The sequence below is a fragment of the Thrips palmi genome, unplaced genomic scaffold, assembly GCF_012932325.1.
Source record: "Thrips palmi isolate BJ-2018 unplaced genomic scaffold, TpBJ-2018v1 HiC_scaffold_7, whole genome shotgun sequence".
NCBI lineage: Eukaryota > Metazoa > Arthropoda > Insecta > Thysanoptera > Thripidae > Thrips > Thrips palmi.
The window spans coordinates 5,768,132-5,786,986 of record NW_023144634.1 but is presented as its reverse complement, the minus strand read 5'-3'; the positions used below and the strand labels follow the sequence as shown (position 1 = coordinate 5,786,986).

Here is an 18,855-nt window from a genome sequence, read left to right as displayed (position 1 = left end):
AATCCCGTTCATCTTGGGCCGGTACGGTACTTGGCGGCCACTTCCAGTGTGGGGGTTGCAAGCCGCGCTGCCCGGGGAGGTCGACACCACGGCCGGCACCACGTCGAGGGTGGCGTCTGGCCCACTGTGCGAGGGCCGCCGAGAAGCGGTTAACGCTTGTTTTATGGTCACTCCATTAATTCCATTTAATCCGAGTCCGCCGTGCCCCGCCGTGCCCCGCCCCGCCACTCATTTCAGAACAATAAGCGGCGCGCTGTCTTCTGTCTCGTCACACTGGCCATCACGGAGGGTCGGCCCAAGGGGCAGCCGACCCGGTCAAGAGCACACACTGGGAACCACGAGGCACCGCCTCGCCGCAAGGGGCTGTCTTTGTCTTTTTATCGGAGCGAGCTCAAAACCGTCTCAAGGATTGCAAGAGGTGGTTTCGAAAGGCGGCGCCACGCCACGCCTCGGGGCCTCGGGCACGGGGTCAACGCACCGTGAAGGCTGCATGAAATCGAGAGTGCACACTGATTCCGAGAGTCGTTTACGTCGCTCTCTCTCTTTCTTTCTCTCTCGCACCTACACAGGACGCCCCATGAGTGCGACAGAGACAGAGCGACGAAAACGACTCTCGGAGCCTCAAGAGAAATGCCGATACCCCATTCCGTGGCGCGTGGAGTAGCGTCGAAGGACCCCACTGAAATTGAAGCGGCAGAAGCAGTGTCGCCCCGATTCCCAAGGCAGTGGTCAACCAACGTCCGAGTCCAAGGCTTTTCTTTAGAATACAGTTTCAACACAGTCAAAATTGACAATCGTTCGCTAAAAGGGATTCCTACCAACGAGCAGAGGGGAAAATGCAGAGTCGATGGAACTCGAAACGGACGCGAACGCAAGCACCCAAAAACCAGAGCCGTACATTGTTAAATGATGGCTCAGTCCAAATTCGTCAAGCAAACTTCTAAAGAACAAAGAATAGCTCGTTACCCTATTCCAACACCCTCTCCCCTGCCCTAAAATTAAGAAGACTTTGAATGGTGCCTTCGCATGCTTATTTCTATGCGAATCGTGAAGTACTCACTTTCAGTTAGGTTAGGTTCTCCAGCGACTCCAGTTCGGATTGTTTTGGTGTTTTGGGTGCTCAGCTGGTCTGCCTCTGTCCAGTCTCCGCAGGTGGGGGCAGGAAGGAGAGGGGAAGGGGGCAGGGGAAGGGAAGAGGGGGGGGGGTGGAAGGTGAAGGGAGGGGACGACGATTCCGAAAAGTTGTTTCGTCGCACGCGCGCTCTCTCTCTCTTTCGCATCGCTACGAGTGCGTGCGACAACGATTGTTCGGTCGGAACCCCCTACCCCCTTCCTCCCTGCGTCTGCGTCCGCCGCCCGCCGGCCCCCCTCCCCCGCCCCACGTTTCGTGAGGTCCCGGTCCCAACCGGGAGAAACGGGAGACTGCGGTGTTATGTTGGCCATTCAACATCCCGCCAGGTGAAATTCAAAATAAAACTAAATAAATCCACTACACCAGCCAATGTTTGATTTTGTTTCAAAATAAAATAAAATAATAGTTTTAATTTTAGTGGGTATAATACTGTGACTGACAATGCGTACCACAAAAAGACACCCAAACTTTCAAACCACATAGTTGGTAAATCATGCTGTTTCCAAGCCGACAACCTACTAAATGAAACATTGACTGCTATAGTTTCTATTTTATCAGTTCCGAAACAATTCACAGAAATTTAAATATTTTTTAAAGGGTATTTTTCGTGAATACAGAAAATTAATTATACATGTACCCTCCGCAGTAACGCATCCTGTGCTCAGATAGTGGTAAAACATTTCGTCTGCTGTGGTCGACCTGGTGTGTTCGATGTTTACGTTTCAGTTGGCGCGTTCACTCTTCGCAACCTCTCACACCGGGTGTGGAGTGCGGAGCTTTAGTTTCTTGTCGTGAATTCACTGTGTGCGCGGCGTGTTTTTGTGCCCTGGCTTAGCCTCTGGATCGGTTGGAAGGTCCTTTATCGGAGTAGTTTATGAATGCCCCGCGCTCACGATGTCTCTGAATTCGGGTGCTTTGGAGCAAGCGTCCTTCCTGCATCCCAGAGACCCGAGCATCACAGGTTGGGACCAAAGGCTGCGATTCGTCGATCCTGTCCGCAAGCAACTTTTCGACAAAATCTTCGAAGAGGAAGATGAAAATGCCAAACCTGAAAAAAATTGTATCAGCACGTACCTGCGCCTGAAGCCGTGCGCTGTGGCCAGTGAGCAGGTTCGTCCTACGTTTTGCTCTGTCCTGTGTCCCGTACTCTTTGTTTTGTCCCTTCCTTTTAACTTCAGACTCTTCATAGTTTTAAGTTTCATGTTTTTATTTTGTTTAAAGATTTTCGTTTTACTATTGTTCGCCTTGTCTTCAGGCTACCCTGACCATCCTCAATGAAAGGACTGTGGGCACTAACGCTCCCAAAGACTCTGTTGCATTCAAGAACAGTATATCTGCGAGAGTGGTACATCAGTAAGTAATGTCTTTTGCAATAGTTTAATTTGGAATCTACAACAATTGATAACTTTCCGTTGTGTCTAGGTATTCCTTTTCCAAAGTGTTCGGGCCAGATACTTCTCAGAAAGAGCTATTTGATGAATGTGTTGCCTTTCAAGTGAAAGACTTCATCCTTGGTAGTAACTGTCTAGTCTTTGCTTATGGCACTACGAATGCTGGAAAGACCTACACCGTCCAAGGTATTAGCTTTACCTTAATTTGTTAACTCAAAATGCAAAGCAGTTTGCCAATCATGGTTTTTGTTTGCCAGGAAGTGGAACCTCTCCTGGCCTCATTCCAAGAGCCATTGATGCTCTGTTTAAGAGTATTCAAGGACAGGTAGCTGGAGTTGGCTTATACAAGCCTGACAAGGTTGAAGGATTGGTGCAATTGGACTCCTTAACAATAAGCCAAGAACTTGATTACAAGAACAGGATTCTTCAGTGGAATTGGGATAAGGTGATGATAATTAATTTCTTCACGCAGGAGCTGGTACTTCATTTTTCTGAATCGTAATCTAATTGTGGTTTTCTCCATGCAGCCCTTTGAACCAATAAAGGCTGGGTCAAATGTATCTCCAAATATTTCAGCAAACAGTGAGTCAGGTCTGTAAATACTAAAATACATCAATGCTTACTGCACTTGCTTTCTATAAGCTTGCCTTTTTTTCATGTAAAAAATGTTCCTTTCAGACTTTATCTCTAACACGTATAGAGAGATGCAGAAAACAATCTCCAATGACTCTCCATTTGATATGGCCAATGATAGTGATGTGGTCTACGGTGTCTGGATTTCATTTGCTGAAGTTTACAATGAGTCTATTTTTGACCTTCTTGATCCTATGGTTACCCGTAATCGCAAACGAATTCCATTGAGATTAGCACAAGATGCTGAAGGCAGCACTTATGTTCGAGGTACTGTAGCCTTGACTGTAGCTGCTGAGAGTATCTTTCTTAATGAAATAAGTCACCGTAATGTGACTGTGAAATCTATATTTCCTGTATCATTTTAATTTATAGATTTGAGAATGATTCACGTTTCATCCGGTGATGAGGCATTTCATATTATGCACTATGGAAAAGCTAACTTGCAAGTGGCAGCCACAAATATGAATATGCGATCTAGTCGCTCTCATTGCATTTTTACCATAAGGCTTGTTAGATATGCTAATTCTGACAACCCATCTTATGCAATTGTCAGCTCGTAAGTAACAAGTTTGATTATCTTCTTAATATTTTTTTTTCATCTGTTAAGTTTATATCTTTACACTCCTTTCATCACTTGCCCTTTTTGAAACAGATTTTCATTTTGTGATTTGGCTGGCGCCGAAAGAGCTAAAAAAACTCTCAATGCTGGAGATCGTTTAAAAGAATCCAACAACATTAACACATCACTTCATGTGTTGGGTCGATGCTTAGCCACAATCAGGTCAGTGCTTCTGTGAGATCCTATGTTTTTTCCATCTTTTGCTGTACTAGCTTTTTATTTTCTGTCTTCTTCACACAGAGAGAACCAGAAGAAGCATGATAAAAAGCCAGTGCCCTTCAGAGATTCTAAACTGACTAGAATATTTCAACGCGCTCTCACTGGTCACGAGCGAATCACTATGATCGTTGCTGCAAATACTTCTCCAGTGTTGTTTGACGAAACGCTTAATGTCCTGAAGTTTTCTGCGATTGCCAAACAAATTGTTCTTGAAACCCCTATCAAGAAGGTGAAGCGAAAGAAGAAAAGTCGCTTTTCTATTTTAGCATCTCAACCACATGCTACCATTCTTTGGGATGCTCCACCTCAAGGTTGGTTTTGTTGGGATGGTTTGGTTTCTAGACAAATTTGAATGTGCCTTACAGTTATGCATTTACATTATAGATGCAGATACAAGTATTTCAACAGTTGCTAGCTCTGATGATTGTGTGCAGAAGTACAATGCTCGTAATGAGGTAGGTGACGCTAGGTGACGCATGTATTAATTTTAACATCAAATATAGTTTTAAGTTTGAAGAATGTTCATGACATTTTTTTCCTCCCAGGAGCTGATACAACTTGTAGATAAACTGAAAGCTCAATTAGTTGAAGAACGAGAGAAGAATTTAAATTTGGAAAGAGATGTTCGTGCGAGTGTTACAGAAACATTCTCTAAAATCATTACTGACATGGAGAATACATGGAAGTAAGTGCCTTTTCTTGGACAAATGTGCATAAATTTCCTACTGTTAGCTTTGCATTCAAGAATTGATGTGTCCTTGTGTTTGTTTGCAGAGCCAAATTGGAGGATCTTGAGGAGCGTAATGAACAGCGTTCTTCTTGGAGGATAGCACAGGTTGAAAAGTATTACCAGCAAAAGCTGGAGAGTTCCAGAAAGCGTTCTCGTAGAGATTCTGAAGATGACAGCAGTATTCTGATTTGTGATAGCCCAGAAAAGGTATGGTTCACATTTAATATCTGCATACTATTAATAAACTTGGACTTTGTTATTGTATTGGGATTTTCATCTTGACAATTTAGGATGGAAGAATTCAGGAGTTGGAGAAGGAAATAGAGCTTCTGAAAGAAAAGTGCAGTGCTGTGCATCAGCTATTGAGAGAAGCACAGGATATCCAATCATCTCTCTCATCTGATGTGTCCTCTCTGAAATTTGAGCTTGCAAATGCTAACTCGGAACTAGAAAAGGCTCAACGACAACTCACGGTAAAAATGATCTCCTAACAGTAGTCATCTTATTTCTAGCTCCATCTTATGACTAAATTGTTTTTTTTTTTTTTTAAATGAAATCTGGACATTAGGCATTGGACAGACAGAGTGGAGGTGCTGAAGGTGCTCTTTCTAAGGAACTTCAACTTCAACTTGCTGCCGAGATGAAGAAAAATGAGGTTTGGTTTAAACTTCTGTTTTTAAAATGTTGTGTTTTAAAAATGAAATTTTTTTCTTCTACCATAGTTGTATTGAAATTATGTCTGCAGACTTTGCGAGACTTATTGAATGAAGCCAAACAAGATATTGATGCTGCCATCAGAGAGAAAGAAGAAACTGATCAAGAGCTGATCAATATACAAAGTGAGCTTGTGAACAAAGTGAGTACCACTATTAAAAACAAGTTCATTCTTTGCTTCTTTTCATTATGTCTTTGAACTGTCTCTACCATACTTCTGCCTCTGTTTGTAGGAATATGAACTTGCCGAATCTAACAGACAACTTGAACTCTCCGGTCTAATGCACTCTAAGGCCACAGAGGAGCTGAACAAAGTAGAGGCAGAATTGGAACGGCTATCAAAGGTATTGACTAATGTATTGTTAAGTTGCCTTCTTTATAAACATCAAGATTACCCAAATTTAGCCTAGATCTCACATTTTTATTTTTATCTGTTCTAGGCCCATGGGACCAGTGTGAAAGGCATGAATGACATTTCATCAATCTTAAAGGTAGGTAACTTAAAATAGTAAAAAGAATAACTTAAATGTCTACTCTTTTTTTTGAACTCACATCCATATTTTTCTGAAATAGGAGCAAGAGAAGACAGTCCTCATTGTTGAGGAACTTCAATCCCAGCTAGAATTGTTGAAAGTGTCTGATGAAGAGAGTGCCACAGCTACCTCAGATTCTGAAGGCCCAAAGTCACTAACTTCAGTCACTCAATGTGCTTTGGATACTCTGAAATTAAAACTTCAACACTTTGCAAACAGAAAGTCTGAGATGAAGAGCCTCCTGCAGGCTAAGGAAGATGAAGTCGCAGCTTTGAAGTCTGAGATGAAAAGCCTCCTGCAAGTGAAGGAAGATGAAGTTACCAAGTCACAACAGTACCTTTCTGAAGCTCAAGCGATGAAACTACAACTACAGGCGTTGGAGAATACAGTACAAGAGCAGGTAGCAACTATTAACTCTCTCACCCAGGACAGAAATCGATTAGAAAATGAGATGAAGCAGATGAGTGCTACCATTTCATTGAATATGGCACAGAAAGACACAGACTCCTCTTGCATCAAGCATTTGCAAGATGAAATCAAACGTCTTGAAAAAGGTTGGTGGGGTGTGTTTTGTTTTTGGTTCCTGCAGAATACATGTATAGGTTGTTAATGTTGTCGTGCTCTCCTTTCAGATCTTAAAAGCATGTTGCAAAAGAATATTGCTGCGGAGCAACAGTTAAAAGATACTCAGTCAGAGCTAGAAAGCAGCCAAAACAGCTCAACGCGCTTAGAACAAGAACTAAAATCAGTTCTCCAGAAGTCTGCTACCCAACTCAACTCAAGGTACTACTTTTCTCTTTCAAGGTGTTCTGTTCCTTAGTGCTGGACTTATTCATTCCTCTGTTTCCAGTGTGGCCTCCCAGAGTGAAATAGAAACCTTGGGAAGTAAGGTAAAGAACTATGAAGATACAATGAAATTTCTAGATAAGTGGAAGGAAGAAAATGAGCAATTAAAAAAGGAATTGAAAGAAGCCCAATTAGAAATTCAGACTCGAGAGAAACTTCTGAATGAAAAGGTGAATCATTTTACTCTGCTGCCTTGACATTGTGAATTCTTCTTAACTATCAATATTCTGAATCATATTTGTTTAAATTAGGACCTCGAGGTAGAATCCATTCAAACTCACAGGCAGGAGCTAATAAGTCGCTATGATGATGCATACAAAAGTATTCAGGAGGAATTGGAAAGAGAGAAGAGGGAAGTTGTTCGCCTTCGTGATACACTTTATAACAAGAGCACCCCTACTCCCAAAAAAAATTCAAATGTAACTATTCATATTAATACATAGTCCTCTTCTTTGTAACTAAACTCATGAAAATGTTTCGGTCGTTTAAAACTGGTGTTTATTTCCCCCTTCTAGACAGAAATAAAGCACTACAAGGATCTTGTAGAGAGCTTACAAGCGGAACTCTCCAAATATAAAATGCGAGATGTAAGTTCTATTTGCAAGGAATGGTACTTTTAAGTTGTTGTTCTAGGACTGATTTTGTTTCCCTTTCTCTCAGGAGCAACCGTCAGGAAAGAAGCCTCCAAGAAGTGCTAGGAAAGCTAAACAGGAATCCATATCTAGCAATGAAAGTCTTAAGGTACGTTTTATAATGAAAACTAAAATTTGTCAGTTACTTGTGTGACGTTTCAATGTTAGTGTTGATGTGGGATGCAAATCACATTTGACTTTGCCCACCAGGAAAACAGTGGAGACACATTTTCAGTTCCTGTGGCGGCTTCAAAGTCTAAAAAAACAGCGGCTGTTGAGTGTGAACATGATACAAGCTCCAACAGTAAAATGTGAGTACTCTGATAACAAAATATTGCTAACTATTACTGTGAGTGACATTCTAACATAAGGGCAACAAACATTAAAAAATGTTTTTTTTTTTTTTTTTTTTTTTTAGGAAACTTGCTGAAGAGGCCCCAGCAGAACCTGAAAGTAAGTAAAATGAATCACAAACATTCTAACTGTATTTAGGGATATTTATTTTGTCTTTTTGTTATTCAGTTGAAGTTAAACCTAAAAGGAAAACAAGGCGCCTCTTCTCAAGGACTCAGTCCCAGTATTCAAACACTGACTGTGATGAAATTGAGGCTCTAGAGGTAATGTCAATGGCTGTGTGTGTGCAGTTTTTGCGTGAATCTCTAGAAACTGACTTTCTTTTTCCTGTTTTGTAGGTGGATGGTATGCGTGGGACCACACCAGAAGGTTTTGTCAGGTCGTTGCGAAATCGTAAAATCTAAGACATCCTGTGATAGTGCATTAATATTGTACCCGACTGTATTATTGAGTGTTCCTGTACATTTTATATTTTTTACACAAATTTCTGTTTTAACTACTTTTTATGGAACAAGGGAATAACCCTTCTTATTAAAAATTTTAAGTGAATGTCTAGTTTCATTTATGGGCCAATAACTCTATACCTTTCGTGTAGTAAATTAAACTCACTTCATAACATTATATAAAATATATATATTAACCCAAATGTACATACAAAACCAAGCACACAGTAAGATCTGAAAACATTCAAAACGTTTAGAAAATAGAACAAGAATACAGTGCAACAATACAGTAATATTAGGATACAGCTGCCATCTGTCTTAGCTTTACTAAGACTAAAATGTAAAAGAAAAACCTATTAATTTACCGCACAAATAAAATGAAATTAAGTACAAAATGGCACAAACATACTAGTGGTCCCTTAACATTAAGTTTGATACATTGGTTAAGAGAAAACAAAACTGAATCACAGATCCATTAAAAGGACAGTACAAGTCCAGCAGTCATTTAACAAAAGCCTAACTAAGGTGGTCATATTACTAAGATTAGCAGAACACAAATTATCCCTCCTCATTTGAATTGAGCTTAATATTTAATATCATCCTGATGTAACCACTTGAACTGCGAAAAAAATTAGCCTGTGTTTTAGAATTAGTGATTGACATTATTCACTGCTGAGAGTTTGAGGAGAAACTTAAAGCTTCAGATACAAAAATTACAACAAGGATGAACTGCTACTGCGGTCAGTCTAGAAATGTGGGTTGTGCACTCAGTCATAAATACAGTTTTTTTTTTAAAGTAGAAAAAAAGGCAATGCAATAAGTACCACAAAAACCAGTCAAATTTTTTTTTACATGACCTTTATGCATAGTGTTTTATGGTCATACTTGCAATGCAATACCATAACCACAAACAACATGAAATAAATCTGTTTTAGTGGCCAAATTCATTGAGACATTGATATCAAATGGACAGTTTGTTTCACACCCCTCTTAATACTGATAATTTAAGTCGCAATAGGGCACTTCTAACCAATTGCTGACTTCTAATAGCCCGTTCAAATAATAACAAGTCACTTCCTCTCATGATTTTACTTCACAAAATATTTATGTTAAATACTGAAATTTTAGAATAAGTTCAAAGTTTAAGAAGTTGACACCAAGTAAGGAAAATAATGAGTCAAACCCTGCAAAGACAGTCCTTTTACTAGCTGAATGGATAGGTACTCTCTGATGATTCCTATTTCCTGCTTTTGAGATTTTCCTGTTGGCATTTTTCTCAACTTTCCCAGGTTCTTAATGTTTTAGATGCCATTGCAAAGAATATTTGTAAAGTAGTTGGTAACAAATATGAGAGACAGGATTTTTGAGGTGCCAACATCTTTGTGATTTATACATCCACTTCCTCTTCATGATGTCCAATAGTTGTATACTGAACTTTTCTTGAGACAGTATCTAGTAAACCACGATGCGCTTTGAATTGAATACGTCTAAGGTAAATCAAACCAATGACTAACGCAACACCGGCCAAAGCCAGAAGAACCACTGATAAGGCGGCTCCCCTGCCCATACCCTGAGGAGTACTTTTGGCAACATTAGCAGTAGCAGTTTTGTGCAATGTTGTACATGAGACATGTTGAAAAGCGTCCTCCTGGGTGTTGCCACTCACTGCAGATGAAGGATTGCAAACCAAAGAATCTTTATTACGAACAATTACTTTAGTGGTGTTCAGCCATTGCAGCAAATCCTGTAGAAATATGAGACAAAAATAAATGGAGACATGATCAAAAGGTATACCAATAAGATTAGAATATAGATAGATTGTCACTTACCGAGCAATCACATAAGGGGTTGCCTCCCAAATCAATAGTGAGGGGCTGCCCTCTAGCGGGGAACTCATCAAGAGTACCAAGATCAGACTTACTTAACCGTGTGATACGGTTTTTACGAAGATCAAGAAACCTCAAGTGGTGCAAACAAGTAATATTAAAATGAAGATTCCGAAGAAGATTATCACCTAGATGAAGGTCCATTAAGGCTGGCAAGTCACAGAACACCATAGGATCTGCAAAACCCGTCAGTTCATTTTGCTCAAGGTGCAGCTTTATCAAAACTGATAAATTGCTGAAAGAAAATTTTATGTATCAGTGCACAGTGCTTCTATTGGAACAATGGTAAATAACTAAAAAATGTTAGCACACCTGTTTATAAAAATGTCATGAAGATCATTGGCAAGATTGGCGGGCGAGTTATCTTTAAAAGCATTTGTTAAATGTAATGCCCTTAGATTAAGGAAATTAGAGAACATCCGAGAGTGGCGGTGAACTTCTTCCCCTGTTTTCAGTGAAGATAACGATAGCTCGTTGTGGTCAAGAATGAGAAGTTCCACACTGGCCACATGGTGGTATGCTTTGCCTCTAATTTCTTTTATTGCATTGTTGGACATATCCACCTCTTTTAAATGAGGAGTTTGGTCTTGATCTCCAAAGACATTCCATGGCAAAATAGGAATATTATTGCCAGTGAATATAAGAGACTGCAAAAGTGAAAATAAGATTAAAATCAGAGTTTCGTCATCCTCCACTATAAATTGAGATGTAGTACTAGCATGAGGTACCTCTGTTTCTAGTGGCAAGTTCTGAAGCATACTTGTATTAGTGAAACCAGTGTTTGTACAGTTGACCAGGAACGCCTCCTTGGCTGTACTGCCACAAAGACACCGGCCTCTGAAGGACGGGCCGCATTGAAAAGCTGATAGTTCAGACGTAGTCACATGGGGGCGAAGTAGTATCACTTGGAGGATAACAAAGGTAAAATAGAGAATCATGGTTTACCATGATATGTCGATCCAAGCACTAATTTTTGAACGTCCTGGAACATGAAGAACCCAAGTGTATTTTTACATAGAATTAAAACGCCAAAAACAAGGAGGCTATTCTCTACACAAAGTAAACGATAGTAGGACCAAAGGAATTCGAATAAAAATTAAAAACATCCTAACCTGTGATAAACAAAGTTAGTTCAGATAATATAATAACGATGAGAGGAGAACGCCATTTCGAAAATGTCTTGGATTCACACTGTATCAGCGAATCGTGTCCAAATCATGAGGACATTTTTATGTCAATAAACAAAATTAATCTTCTGCACTTGTCGTGAACCAAACCTAGAGAAACGTTCTGTATTTGTGACGACGGCGAGGCGAGGGCGTGCCCCCACTACGTTCTTCTTGCGCTCTGATTGGTTGGTTGCTCCCAGAGTATGACAAACAGCGCGTCCAAAGCATTTAGAAGACGTCTGTCTTTTCAGTCGCTGTTGGTGGCCGCAACGATGAGGCCTCACAAGCCCAGTTTCGTCGTGTGGGTTTGGCAGGGTTTGGTAGCTGCTCTCATGTCCTTTATGTCCCCCGGCCCGCGCGCAACGCTTGCTGGTGACCTCAGCGCGCCTCAGCGCCTGCGAGGTAGGCCAGAGGTCCGTCCCGCAACACATCAGTGTGGAGACGGTGGCCTACCTTGCGCCTGTCTTCCCAGGGGCAAGGTAGGCCATCATCTGCACACCGGTGTGTTGCGGGACGGGCTGGTGGCCTACCTCGCAGGCGCTGAGGCGGTTCAAGCCAGGCAACAGGTAAACCGCTAAACCTGAGTGAAGTTCGACCACCGACCGATGCGTCGAGTGAACGGGATCACCCTGTACCGGAGTACCAGTGTACCAGTATGTACCAGTGTACCTGTTGCGAGGCTATTTGCATGCCGGACCTCGGAGCGGCGCATATGCCCGGCGTTCGCGTCGCGGTCGGAGGCTTCTCAGAATATAGACGTCGAGGGCGGCGGCGGGCGGCGGGCGGCGGGCGGCGCGGGGGCAGAAAGTGGCAGAAAGGCGGCACAGCTACCACAGCACTGCAGCAGCTACAGCGAGGCGACGCCGGGCCGGACGACCGAAACAAAAACAAGTCGTCGCCGTTTTCGCGTTCTCGTGGCACACTGTATGGGTCAGTTCCAGCTAGCGTTCAGCCCCCAACCGCGGCCAGAGACGCTTTTCCGTCCCTCTTCCTCTCTTGCACCATTTCAATTTCAGTAGCCGCCCTGCATGTGGCGGAAGAAGACGCGTAAGTAGCGCTAACGTCCGGCACACTGGTGGCCACGGGGGTCATGCTGGCGGTAATGTCAAGCCCGATGGGTACCCCCCACCACCACCACCTCCGCGCGGCGAAATGTCAATGCGCCAGAGCAGCCATCGGGCGGAGGCATGAACGAAGGACACCCTATTGGAAAGACAAACGCGCTATTCCTGGAATGTGATTGGCGTGATCTCTCTCTCTCGCTCCCCCACGGGGCGCCCCATGAGTGCGACAGAGACAGCGCTAAGGATCCTCCGGAATCGGATGGCTGCCGCGGCGAGGCCCCTGTCAAGCTAAAGGACCCCGCCGGTCCCCGCGTCGCCGCGTCGCGCCCAGCTTGATGGAGTCTAGACGCCACGCCACTGCCATTTGCAAACAGTCCGCGGTGCCCGGGGGGACCGGCGGACTGATTCCGAAAGTCGTTTTCATCGCGCGTCTCTCTCGCACCCATAAGGGACGCCCTGCGGATGCCGCCTGCCCGCGCCTGCCGGTGGCCGGGACTCCATGGGGACTCCATGGCGACACCATGGGGAATCCATGGGGACTCCATTGGGACTCCATGGGGACTACATGGGGACTCCAGGGGGCACCATGGGGACACCGGGACGCGGTCGGCCCGCCATCGACCCCACGATCGAGAGCTCGAAGACAGCGAACTCGAAGGCAGCCGAAGCACGGTGGTGACGAGCGCGCGGAGTCGTGCGGCCGAGCCGTTAGCACCGATACCTTAAACGATGTATATAGATCGATCCATCGAGGCACGTATCGAGGTATCGAGTCGGCGCGAGTCGCGTCTCTGTCTCTCTGTCGCTCTCGGCCGGGACCAGCCTGGACGGCCGGCGCGGCTTAACGGCGTAACCGCCTCCACGCGGCGCAACTGCCGGCTTGCCCGGCCGCCGCCGCCCGCCGCGGCCGAGGTACGCGCTTGTGTCGCTTGCGTCGCGCGGCCACTGCCGATCCGGGCCGATCCGGGTCGATCCGGGCCCCGGGTGTGTCCCGCCGCCGTCGCGCCGTCGCCATCCCGGTCGAACCGCTCACCGCTCCAAGCGCTTGGCTCGTTTTTGCTGGGTGGTCTTTTTGTCGGCTTGCCGACGCGGAGGCCTGCCTCTGCTTGCCTTGCCACGGGCAGGCGGCGCGGTTGTGTGTGTGCGTGTTCACTCTGGGAGTGTGTGTTTTTCGCGGGCCGTAGCGCAGCTAGCTGCAGCGCATGCACTACTTGGCACTTCCCCCGTGACAGTGACTCGATTCTATGTCGATCCGACGCACTCGGAAAGTGTCTCCGCGTTGCTTCGCGCTGCTCTGCATCCGGCCGGTCGCGCGGCCGCGGCGCTTCCCAGCGTTGCCTTGCCTGGCGTTGCCGCGGATCGGTGGATCTTGTTGTGTGACTCCTGAACGACAACGGACACAAACAACAACAGACTGGCCGCGCTGCCGCCGCCGCTGCCGCGCACACGAGCTCAGCCGCACTCGCATTTGCATAATTTACGTAATCCTTTCGTCTATTGTTCCTGATACATTATATTGGAATGCAGCGGCAGCAGCGGCAGTACCCCCTCTTCCTTTATCTTCAACGACGAGCAAACCAAAAAAAAATCAGATCGGTATCAAAAAAGTCAAACGCGTGGGATTCTGTCTGGGAAACCAGGCATATCTGCAAAATAACTTGTGTTTATGTGGCTGTGGATGTGGAGGAACTGGAGAGGAGGAGGGGGGGGGGGGTGTAGACGCATTATCGCGAAGAAGTTATGCTCGGATGAAATAGAATATGGCGAATACGGCAATCACTTTGCGATCGGCGTCAGACAAGGACAAAGTGAATATAAGAATACGGGGAGAGAGAGGGACGGAGAGGGGAGCCGTGGGGCCATTCGTTATTATATCGCTTTCGCGGACAGAGCCGTTGCTGTCCTGTCCACTGCCGTCTGCTGGCCCGGCTGGGCCGGGCCCCCTTCGTCCTTTTCGTCTTTTGTTATCATTGCTTCATTTCGGGCGGCGGCCCGCTCACCTGGCAGTCACCCGCAGTCGATCGAAATCCAAAGCACTATAGAAACACTATAGAAAATTAAAAATGTGCAACGGGGGGAAAACCACGTCCATGAAAATGACGAATGGAAACAAGCACCGAAGAAAATCTTGAAGAAAAAGAAAAACAGAAAACATTCCGTGAGAGTGCGCGGATCAGCCCAGGGCTGGCAAGGCGGGCTTTGCTGGAGTCTGGAGTCCTGGACGCGGCTTGCAGTGTGGGGCCCTGTCTGGCTGGGCCTGGCTGGGCGTGGAGCGCGGCGTGGAGGCAGCAGGGCATTGCGCACCGGCGGTGCCGGACCGTACGGACTCACACCTTCCCCGCCGCCTGAGCCGCGTGCCCGAGATCCTATCGAGATGATCACCCTCCCCCACCCCCTCTCACCTCATACTACACAATTCCTTTCACCGCATAAACACCTACCAATCAAGATTTGTAACCTCACAATTAAGCTTGATGCTGCTTTAAAATGATGCGGCGGGCCCGGCCGGCCGCCCGTCCGGCCCGTCGGGGTGTCGGCGAGGTTACTCTGCACACCGAGAGCCCGTTCCGTCGCCTGTCTCTGTCGCACCCATGGGGTGGCCCGTCTAGGCGCGAGAGAGACAGAGCGGCGGAAACGACTCTCGGGCTCAGTCTGCTGGGTCCTAGTCCGCGGCCTACCCAGGGACAGAAAGCAGTCGCAATCATGTCAACTTTATCTAAACATAAACGATTTGTGTCGAAGCTGAGCCTCTATAGACGGAGTCAACAAGTCGAATTTTAAATTAATTTCCCCTAGTTTTCTCGACGTTTACGGCCGATTAATGACTCATACCGTTAATGAAGTGGCGGGGTCCGGCTGGAGTTTTTCATCATTGATTGGAGGGGGAAAGGGTGCGGTGGAGGGAAGTCCCACCGCCGCCTCTGAGAGGAAGGTGAACTCGGGAACTCCACTGGGAAGTGGTTCCACATTGCGTTTTCGAATTTGCCGCGCTTCGCCGCCAGAACCATTTCCCAGCCATATCAGCGCGTGCGCATTTCAGCTCTCCCCGACGTGTGCGTTTCGCGACGGCTGCCCTCCCTCTCTGCCCCTCTCTGTCACACTCATGGGGCGTCCCGTGCAGGTGCGAGAGAGAGGAGACTCCGACGGCCGAACCGCACGGGCGGAATCACCCCACACCACACAGCCCCGCACAGCGCCGCACAGCGCCGCACAACCGCCTTCATCGCGCGGCGCTTTCTTTCTGGTTTATCTGAATCACGTCTGTGTTCACAGGCCGGCCACGTTCCGTCCTCTCGCACCCCCGCGGCCCCGCGGCGCGCCCTGCGAGTGCGAGAGAGACAGAGCAGGCCGTGCGGCGCGGCGCTGCACAGCGCCCTAATGCAAGTTGCCTTCTTCGAGGATGAGAAACACTGAGTGGCGCTGAGGTGTCGATAAAGCGCTGCTCAATAAGGAAGTACGGCACTGCGGCCAGCCGTCTCGCTCGCACCGCCGCGGGCCGCCCCCAACGCGCATGGGCGCGAGAGAGACAAAAGCGAGCACTGCCTGCGCGAAGCTAGCCGTTCTGAGTCGCCGCGCTATCGACTTTCCGTGCAGCTAGAAGAACAGTCCGAAGCTCTGCGCTTCGGCATCGCTCGGCGGTCCAGTGGAAAAAAGACCCTGCTGCTCGTCACTGCGTTCCCGCGCGATCCGAACGGCCGGCCAAATCTGTTGGGCGTGATTGGTGGCGTGCCCACACTGTACTGCCTGCGCGCCCCGGCCCCACCGGATTGGAACGGGACGCTAAACTTGCCCAAACACTCCGGCGGGTCGCAATAATGGTGGATGACGACGCGGAATGGATCGGAATGGCTCGGCCCAAACGTACGCCTCGAGGATAATCCAAATTGAACCTGGGCAACCTGGATCGCCTCGTTAAAATGTCGATCTAAAGCCCCGCCGCCGCCGCGCCGCCCGGCGGGCTGCCTCCGCAGCGTCGCTCTGTCTCTCTCGCACTTCGGCGGCGTTCCGTAGGGGTGCGAGGGGGACAGAGCGACGCGATGACTCCTCGGAGTCATCGGCCTGCCGCCGCGCTGGGCGGCGCTGGGACTGCACACCGCGCCCCCCGTCATCGTCCCCGAGAGCGAGGCGTCGCGGCGTCGCGGCGTCGCGGCCAAACAAGTGCGTAAAGTGTGTCCGATCAGTGAAGCGGCCGGTTATTGGTTCCTGGGAAGCACCGCCGAGGCACCGCCGGCACCGCCGCCCTCTGTGCGGTGCGGCCCGCCCACTCCCTTCAACCTGTCGCTGGATGCGCGGGTTCGAATACCGACCTAGTCAGTCGCTCTTTTCGTCTCGAAATTAGATTCAGATATATTTTTTGCGACAAAACACACAACATTAGTTTATTTCCAAAACTCCAAATTGAATGAGCTTGACTCGTTAAGCAGTCGCTGTTCTCGCGTTTCGCCCCGCCACTCAGGAGGAAGGCAGGACGCCGATAGTCCGGCGGCCGATCGTCGCGCACGTGTCTTTCGCGCACCTCGCGTCGCGCGGCGCGATAGGGCCGCCTTTGGTCCCTGTAATCCTTTAGTCCTTGCGTCCTTTAGTCTAGGCCGCCGCGCCGCCGCCGCGCCAGGGGGGCCTGAGTGCTGACCCGTGTCCGCGGCGCGTGCGTGCCCGCCACTTAGGCCTCATTGGCGCGGACGCCGCCGGGGACCACCCTTGAGGGATGCCGTCATCGACGCCACCGTCGTGGACGCCGTCGAGGACGACATCGACGCCGCCGTCGTGGACGCCGTCGAGGCCGCCGTCGAGGACGACATCGTGGATGCCATCGTGGCCGCCGGCATGGCCGCCGTCGTGGCCGCCGTCGAGGCCGCCGTCGAGGCCGCCGTCGAGGCCGCCGTCGAGGACGTCGTCGAGGACGCCGTCGAGGCCGCCGCCGTGGACCCCACACTCCTCTCCACGTCATCCCTGCAGCAGCAGTCGGCGCGCTCCACCGCCTTCCGCGTTTCGCCGCGCTGCGCGTCGAGGCTTCGCGAGGCGTCGAGGGCACGTGCGCCGGGAACGTCTTTATTACCGGCGTTCTACAAGGCGCCGCAGTGCGTGCGCGTGCGGTGACAACGCTAATTGAACTCGCTCTGGGCTTTGGCTTCGCTGTTGCTGGCTTCGCCCCGCCGCGGCGGACGTGCCTAATCTTTCGCCAGGCTGGTGTGGTGGCGCCTGGGATTGCGGAGCGAGGATCCCGATGGACGACGTCTCGTCGCTCTGTCTCCGTCGCACTCGTGGGGTGGCCCGTACCGGCCCGTAGGGTGCGAGAGAGACAGAGTGACGAAACGACTCTACGACGGCATCGCTCGCCAGCCAGGCGTTTTCGGCCACTCGGAGCGCCTGGCGGGTAGGCCACCCCTCAGCCCGCAGCGCGCGGGAGTCGCGCGTGGTGGCCTACCCTCTGGTTGACAGGCGCTAGCGGACAGAGTGGCGTTCAGTTCCACCCAAAAAGGAACGTGTGGCTGGCTTTTCCAGTGGCGGGGCAGCGCGAAGATTGGCTCCGCCGCCTGTCCAGTGTCGACGCCGAGCTGCGCTCCGGCTGCGCTGCTTCGGGAATCCGTAACCGATTCCCCGATCTATTTCCGCGTCCGAAAAGCGACCATTAATCATGCCGCGGGGCGGGGTGCAAGGGCGGGGCGGGGCGGGGAGCGCTGCTTGTGGTGAGCATTAAGTCGTCGTTCCGGCCCGGGACGGCCAGGGAGTGCTAGAAGTGGCGCCTAATTGGCCGGGCGAGTCTTCTCGGAACAACGGGTGTGCTGCACTGTGCATTGCCTCGCGCGCTGCAGACTGATTCCGAGAGTCGTTCTCGCCGCTCGGTCTCTCTCGCGCTCACGGGGCGAGCCCTGTGCGTGCGAGAGAGACCGAGCGACGACTCAGAGTCCGCCGCCGCGCTGGGCAGTGTGCTCCACCACCGGACGGCCCGGAGGAGGTGGGCCTGGCTGTGGCCAGGCCTCGGGCCAGGCGTTGACAACCCTGCAAATTAGTCGCCCTGCACTGGAAGCGACGACACTGGAAAAGGCGTTGATTGCCGTTTCGCGGGGATGGGATGGATGGGCTCGTTACAGTGTGCCTGCCTCGCCCGCTGTGCGATTCACTGCCACACCAATAAAAACCAACCCAACTTTTTAAAAATGGCGCTTGCAGGGTTTTTCCTTGTTTCCTTGTCTGCCTGTTTTTAAAGATGTGCGAATTCCACGCGGTTTCAAGTTGCAGCAGTGTCTCTTCCGAGCTTCACGACGCGGCGTCACGCTGCAAAGTGACGCGGTGACACGCGCGGCGCGTGGCTGCCGCCTCCGGCCGCCGCGCTTTCTGGCTGGTCGTTCCTGGTCAAATTAAATCGATTCCGCTGACACGTGCTGCGGTGGCGCCCTCTCCCCCCCCCTCTCTCTCTCAAGCGGAATGCGGTGACGCGGTGATGAGCCGCGAACACCGCAGCGCGTCGCCCCGACGGCCCGTTGGGACG

At 49.0% G+C, this 18,855-nt stretch overlaps 2 protein-coding genes across 2 annotated transcripts; one reads left to right on the top strand and one right to left on the bottom strand.

Annotated features, from left to right (window-relative positions):
- The first annotated feature begins 1,850 nt into the window (after positions 1–1,850).
- On the top strand, positions 1,851–8,352 carry LOC117652351 (kinesin-like protein KIF20A). The gene is made up of 27 exons (XM_034397195.1): positions 1,851–2,242; positions 2,388–2,485; positions 2,555–2,709; positions 2,781–2,968; positions 3,051–3,114; positions 3,202–3,423; positions 3,529–3,712; positions 3,809–3,937; positions 4,016–4,305; positions 4,379–4,449; positions 4,540–4,679; positions 4,769–4,931; positions 5,015–5,197; positions 5,293–5,379; positions 5,470–5,580; positions 5,672–5,782; positions 5,879–5,929; positions 6,012–6,525; positions 6,604–6,754; positions 6,822–6,987; positions 7,069–7,236; positions 7,333–7,404; positions 7,478–7,558; positions 7,660–7,760; positions 7,868–7,902; positions 7,972–8,066; positions 8,142–8,352. Exons 1-27 carry the CDS (start codon positions 2,027–2,029, stop codon positions 8,205–8,207), a joined length of 3,912 nt encoding a protein of 1,303 aa, XP_034253086.1. The 5' UTR covers positions 1,851–2,026; the 3' UTR covers positions 8,208–8,352.
- Positions 8,353–8,416: 64 nt separating this feature from the next.
- LOC117652352 (SLIT and NTRK-like protein 3) lies at positions 8,417–11,465 on the bottom strand. Its single transcript, XM_034397197.1, has 5 exons — positions 11,245–11,465; positions 10,861–11,114; positions 10,445–10,779; positions 10,076–10,367; positions 8,417–9,990 (listed from the first exon to the last, which is right to left on the bottom strand). The coding sequence occupies exons 2-5, from the start codon at positions 11,068–11,070 to the stop codon at positions 9,634–9,636; spliced, it is 1,194 nt and encodes a 397-aa protein (XP_034253088.1). The 5' UTR covers positions 11,071–11,114; positions 11,245–11,465; the 3' UTR covers positions 8,417–9,633.
- Between the last annotated feature and the right edge of the window lie 7,390 nt (positions 11,466–18,855).

Excerpts from the sequence above, each read along its gene's own strand:
- LOC117652351 (XM_034397195.1), top strand. The coding sequence starts at position 2,027 with ATGTCTCTGAATTCGGGTGCTTTGGAGCAAGCGTCCTTCCTGCATCCC. Across the intron at positions 2,710-2,780 it reads AAAGACCTACACCGTCCAAG|GAAGTGGAACCTCTCCTGGC; the intron begins GTATTAGCTTTA and ends TTTGTTTGCCAG. Across the intron at positions 5,783-5,878 it reads AATTGGAACGGCTATCAAAG|GCCCATGGGACCAGTGTGAA; the intron begins GTATTGACTAAT and ends TATCTGTTCTAG.
- LOC117652352 (XM_034397197.1), bottom strand. The coding sequence starts at position 11,070 with ATGATTCTCTATTTTACCTTTGTTATCCTCCAAGTGATACTACTTCGC. Across the intron at positions 10,780-10,860 it reads ACTTGCCACTAGAAACAGAG|TCTCTTATATTCACTGGCAA; the intron begins GTACCTCATGCT and ends TCACTTTTGCAG. Across the intron at positions 10,368-10,444 it reads CATGACATTTTTATAAACAG|CAATTTATCAGTTTTGATAA; the intron begins GTGTGCTAACAT and ends ATTTTCTTTCAG.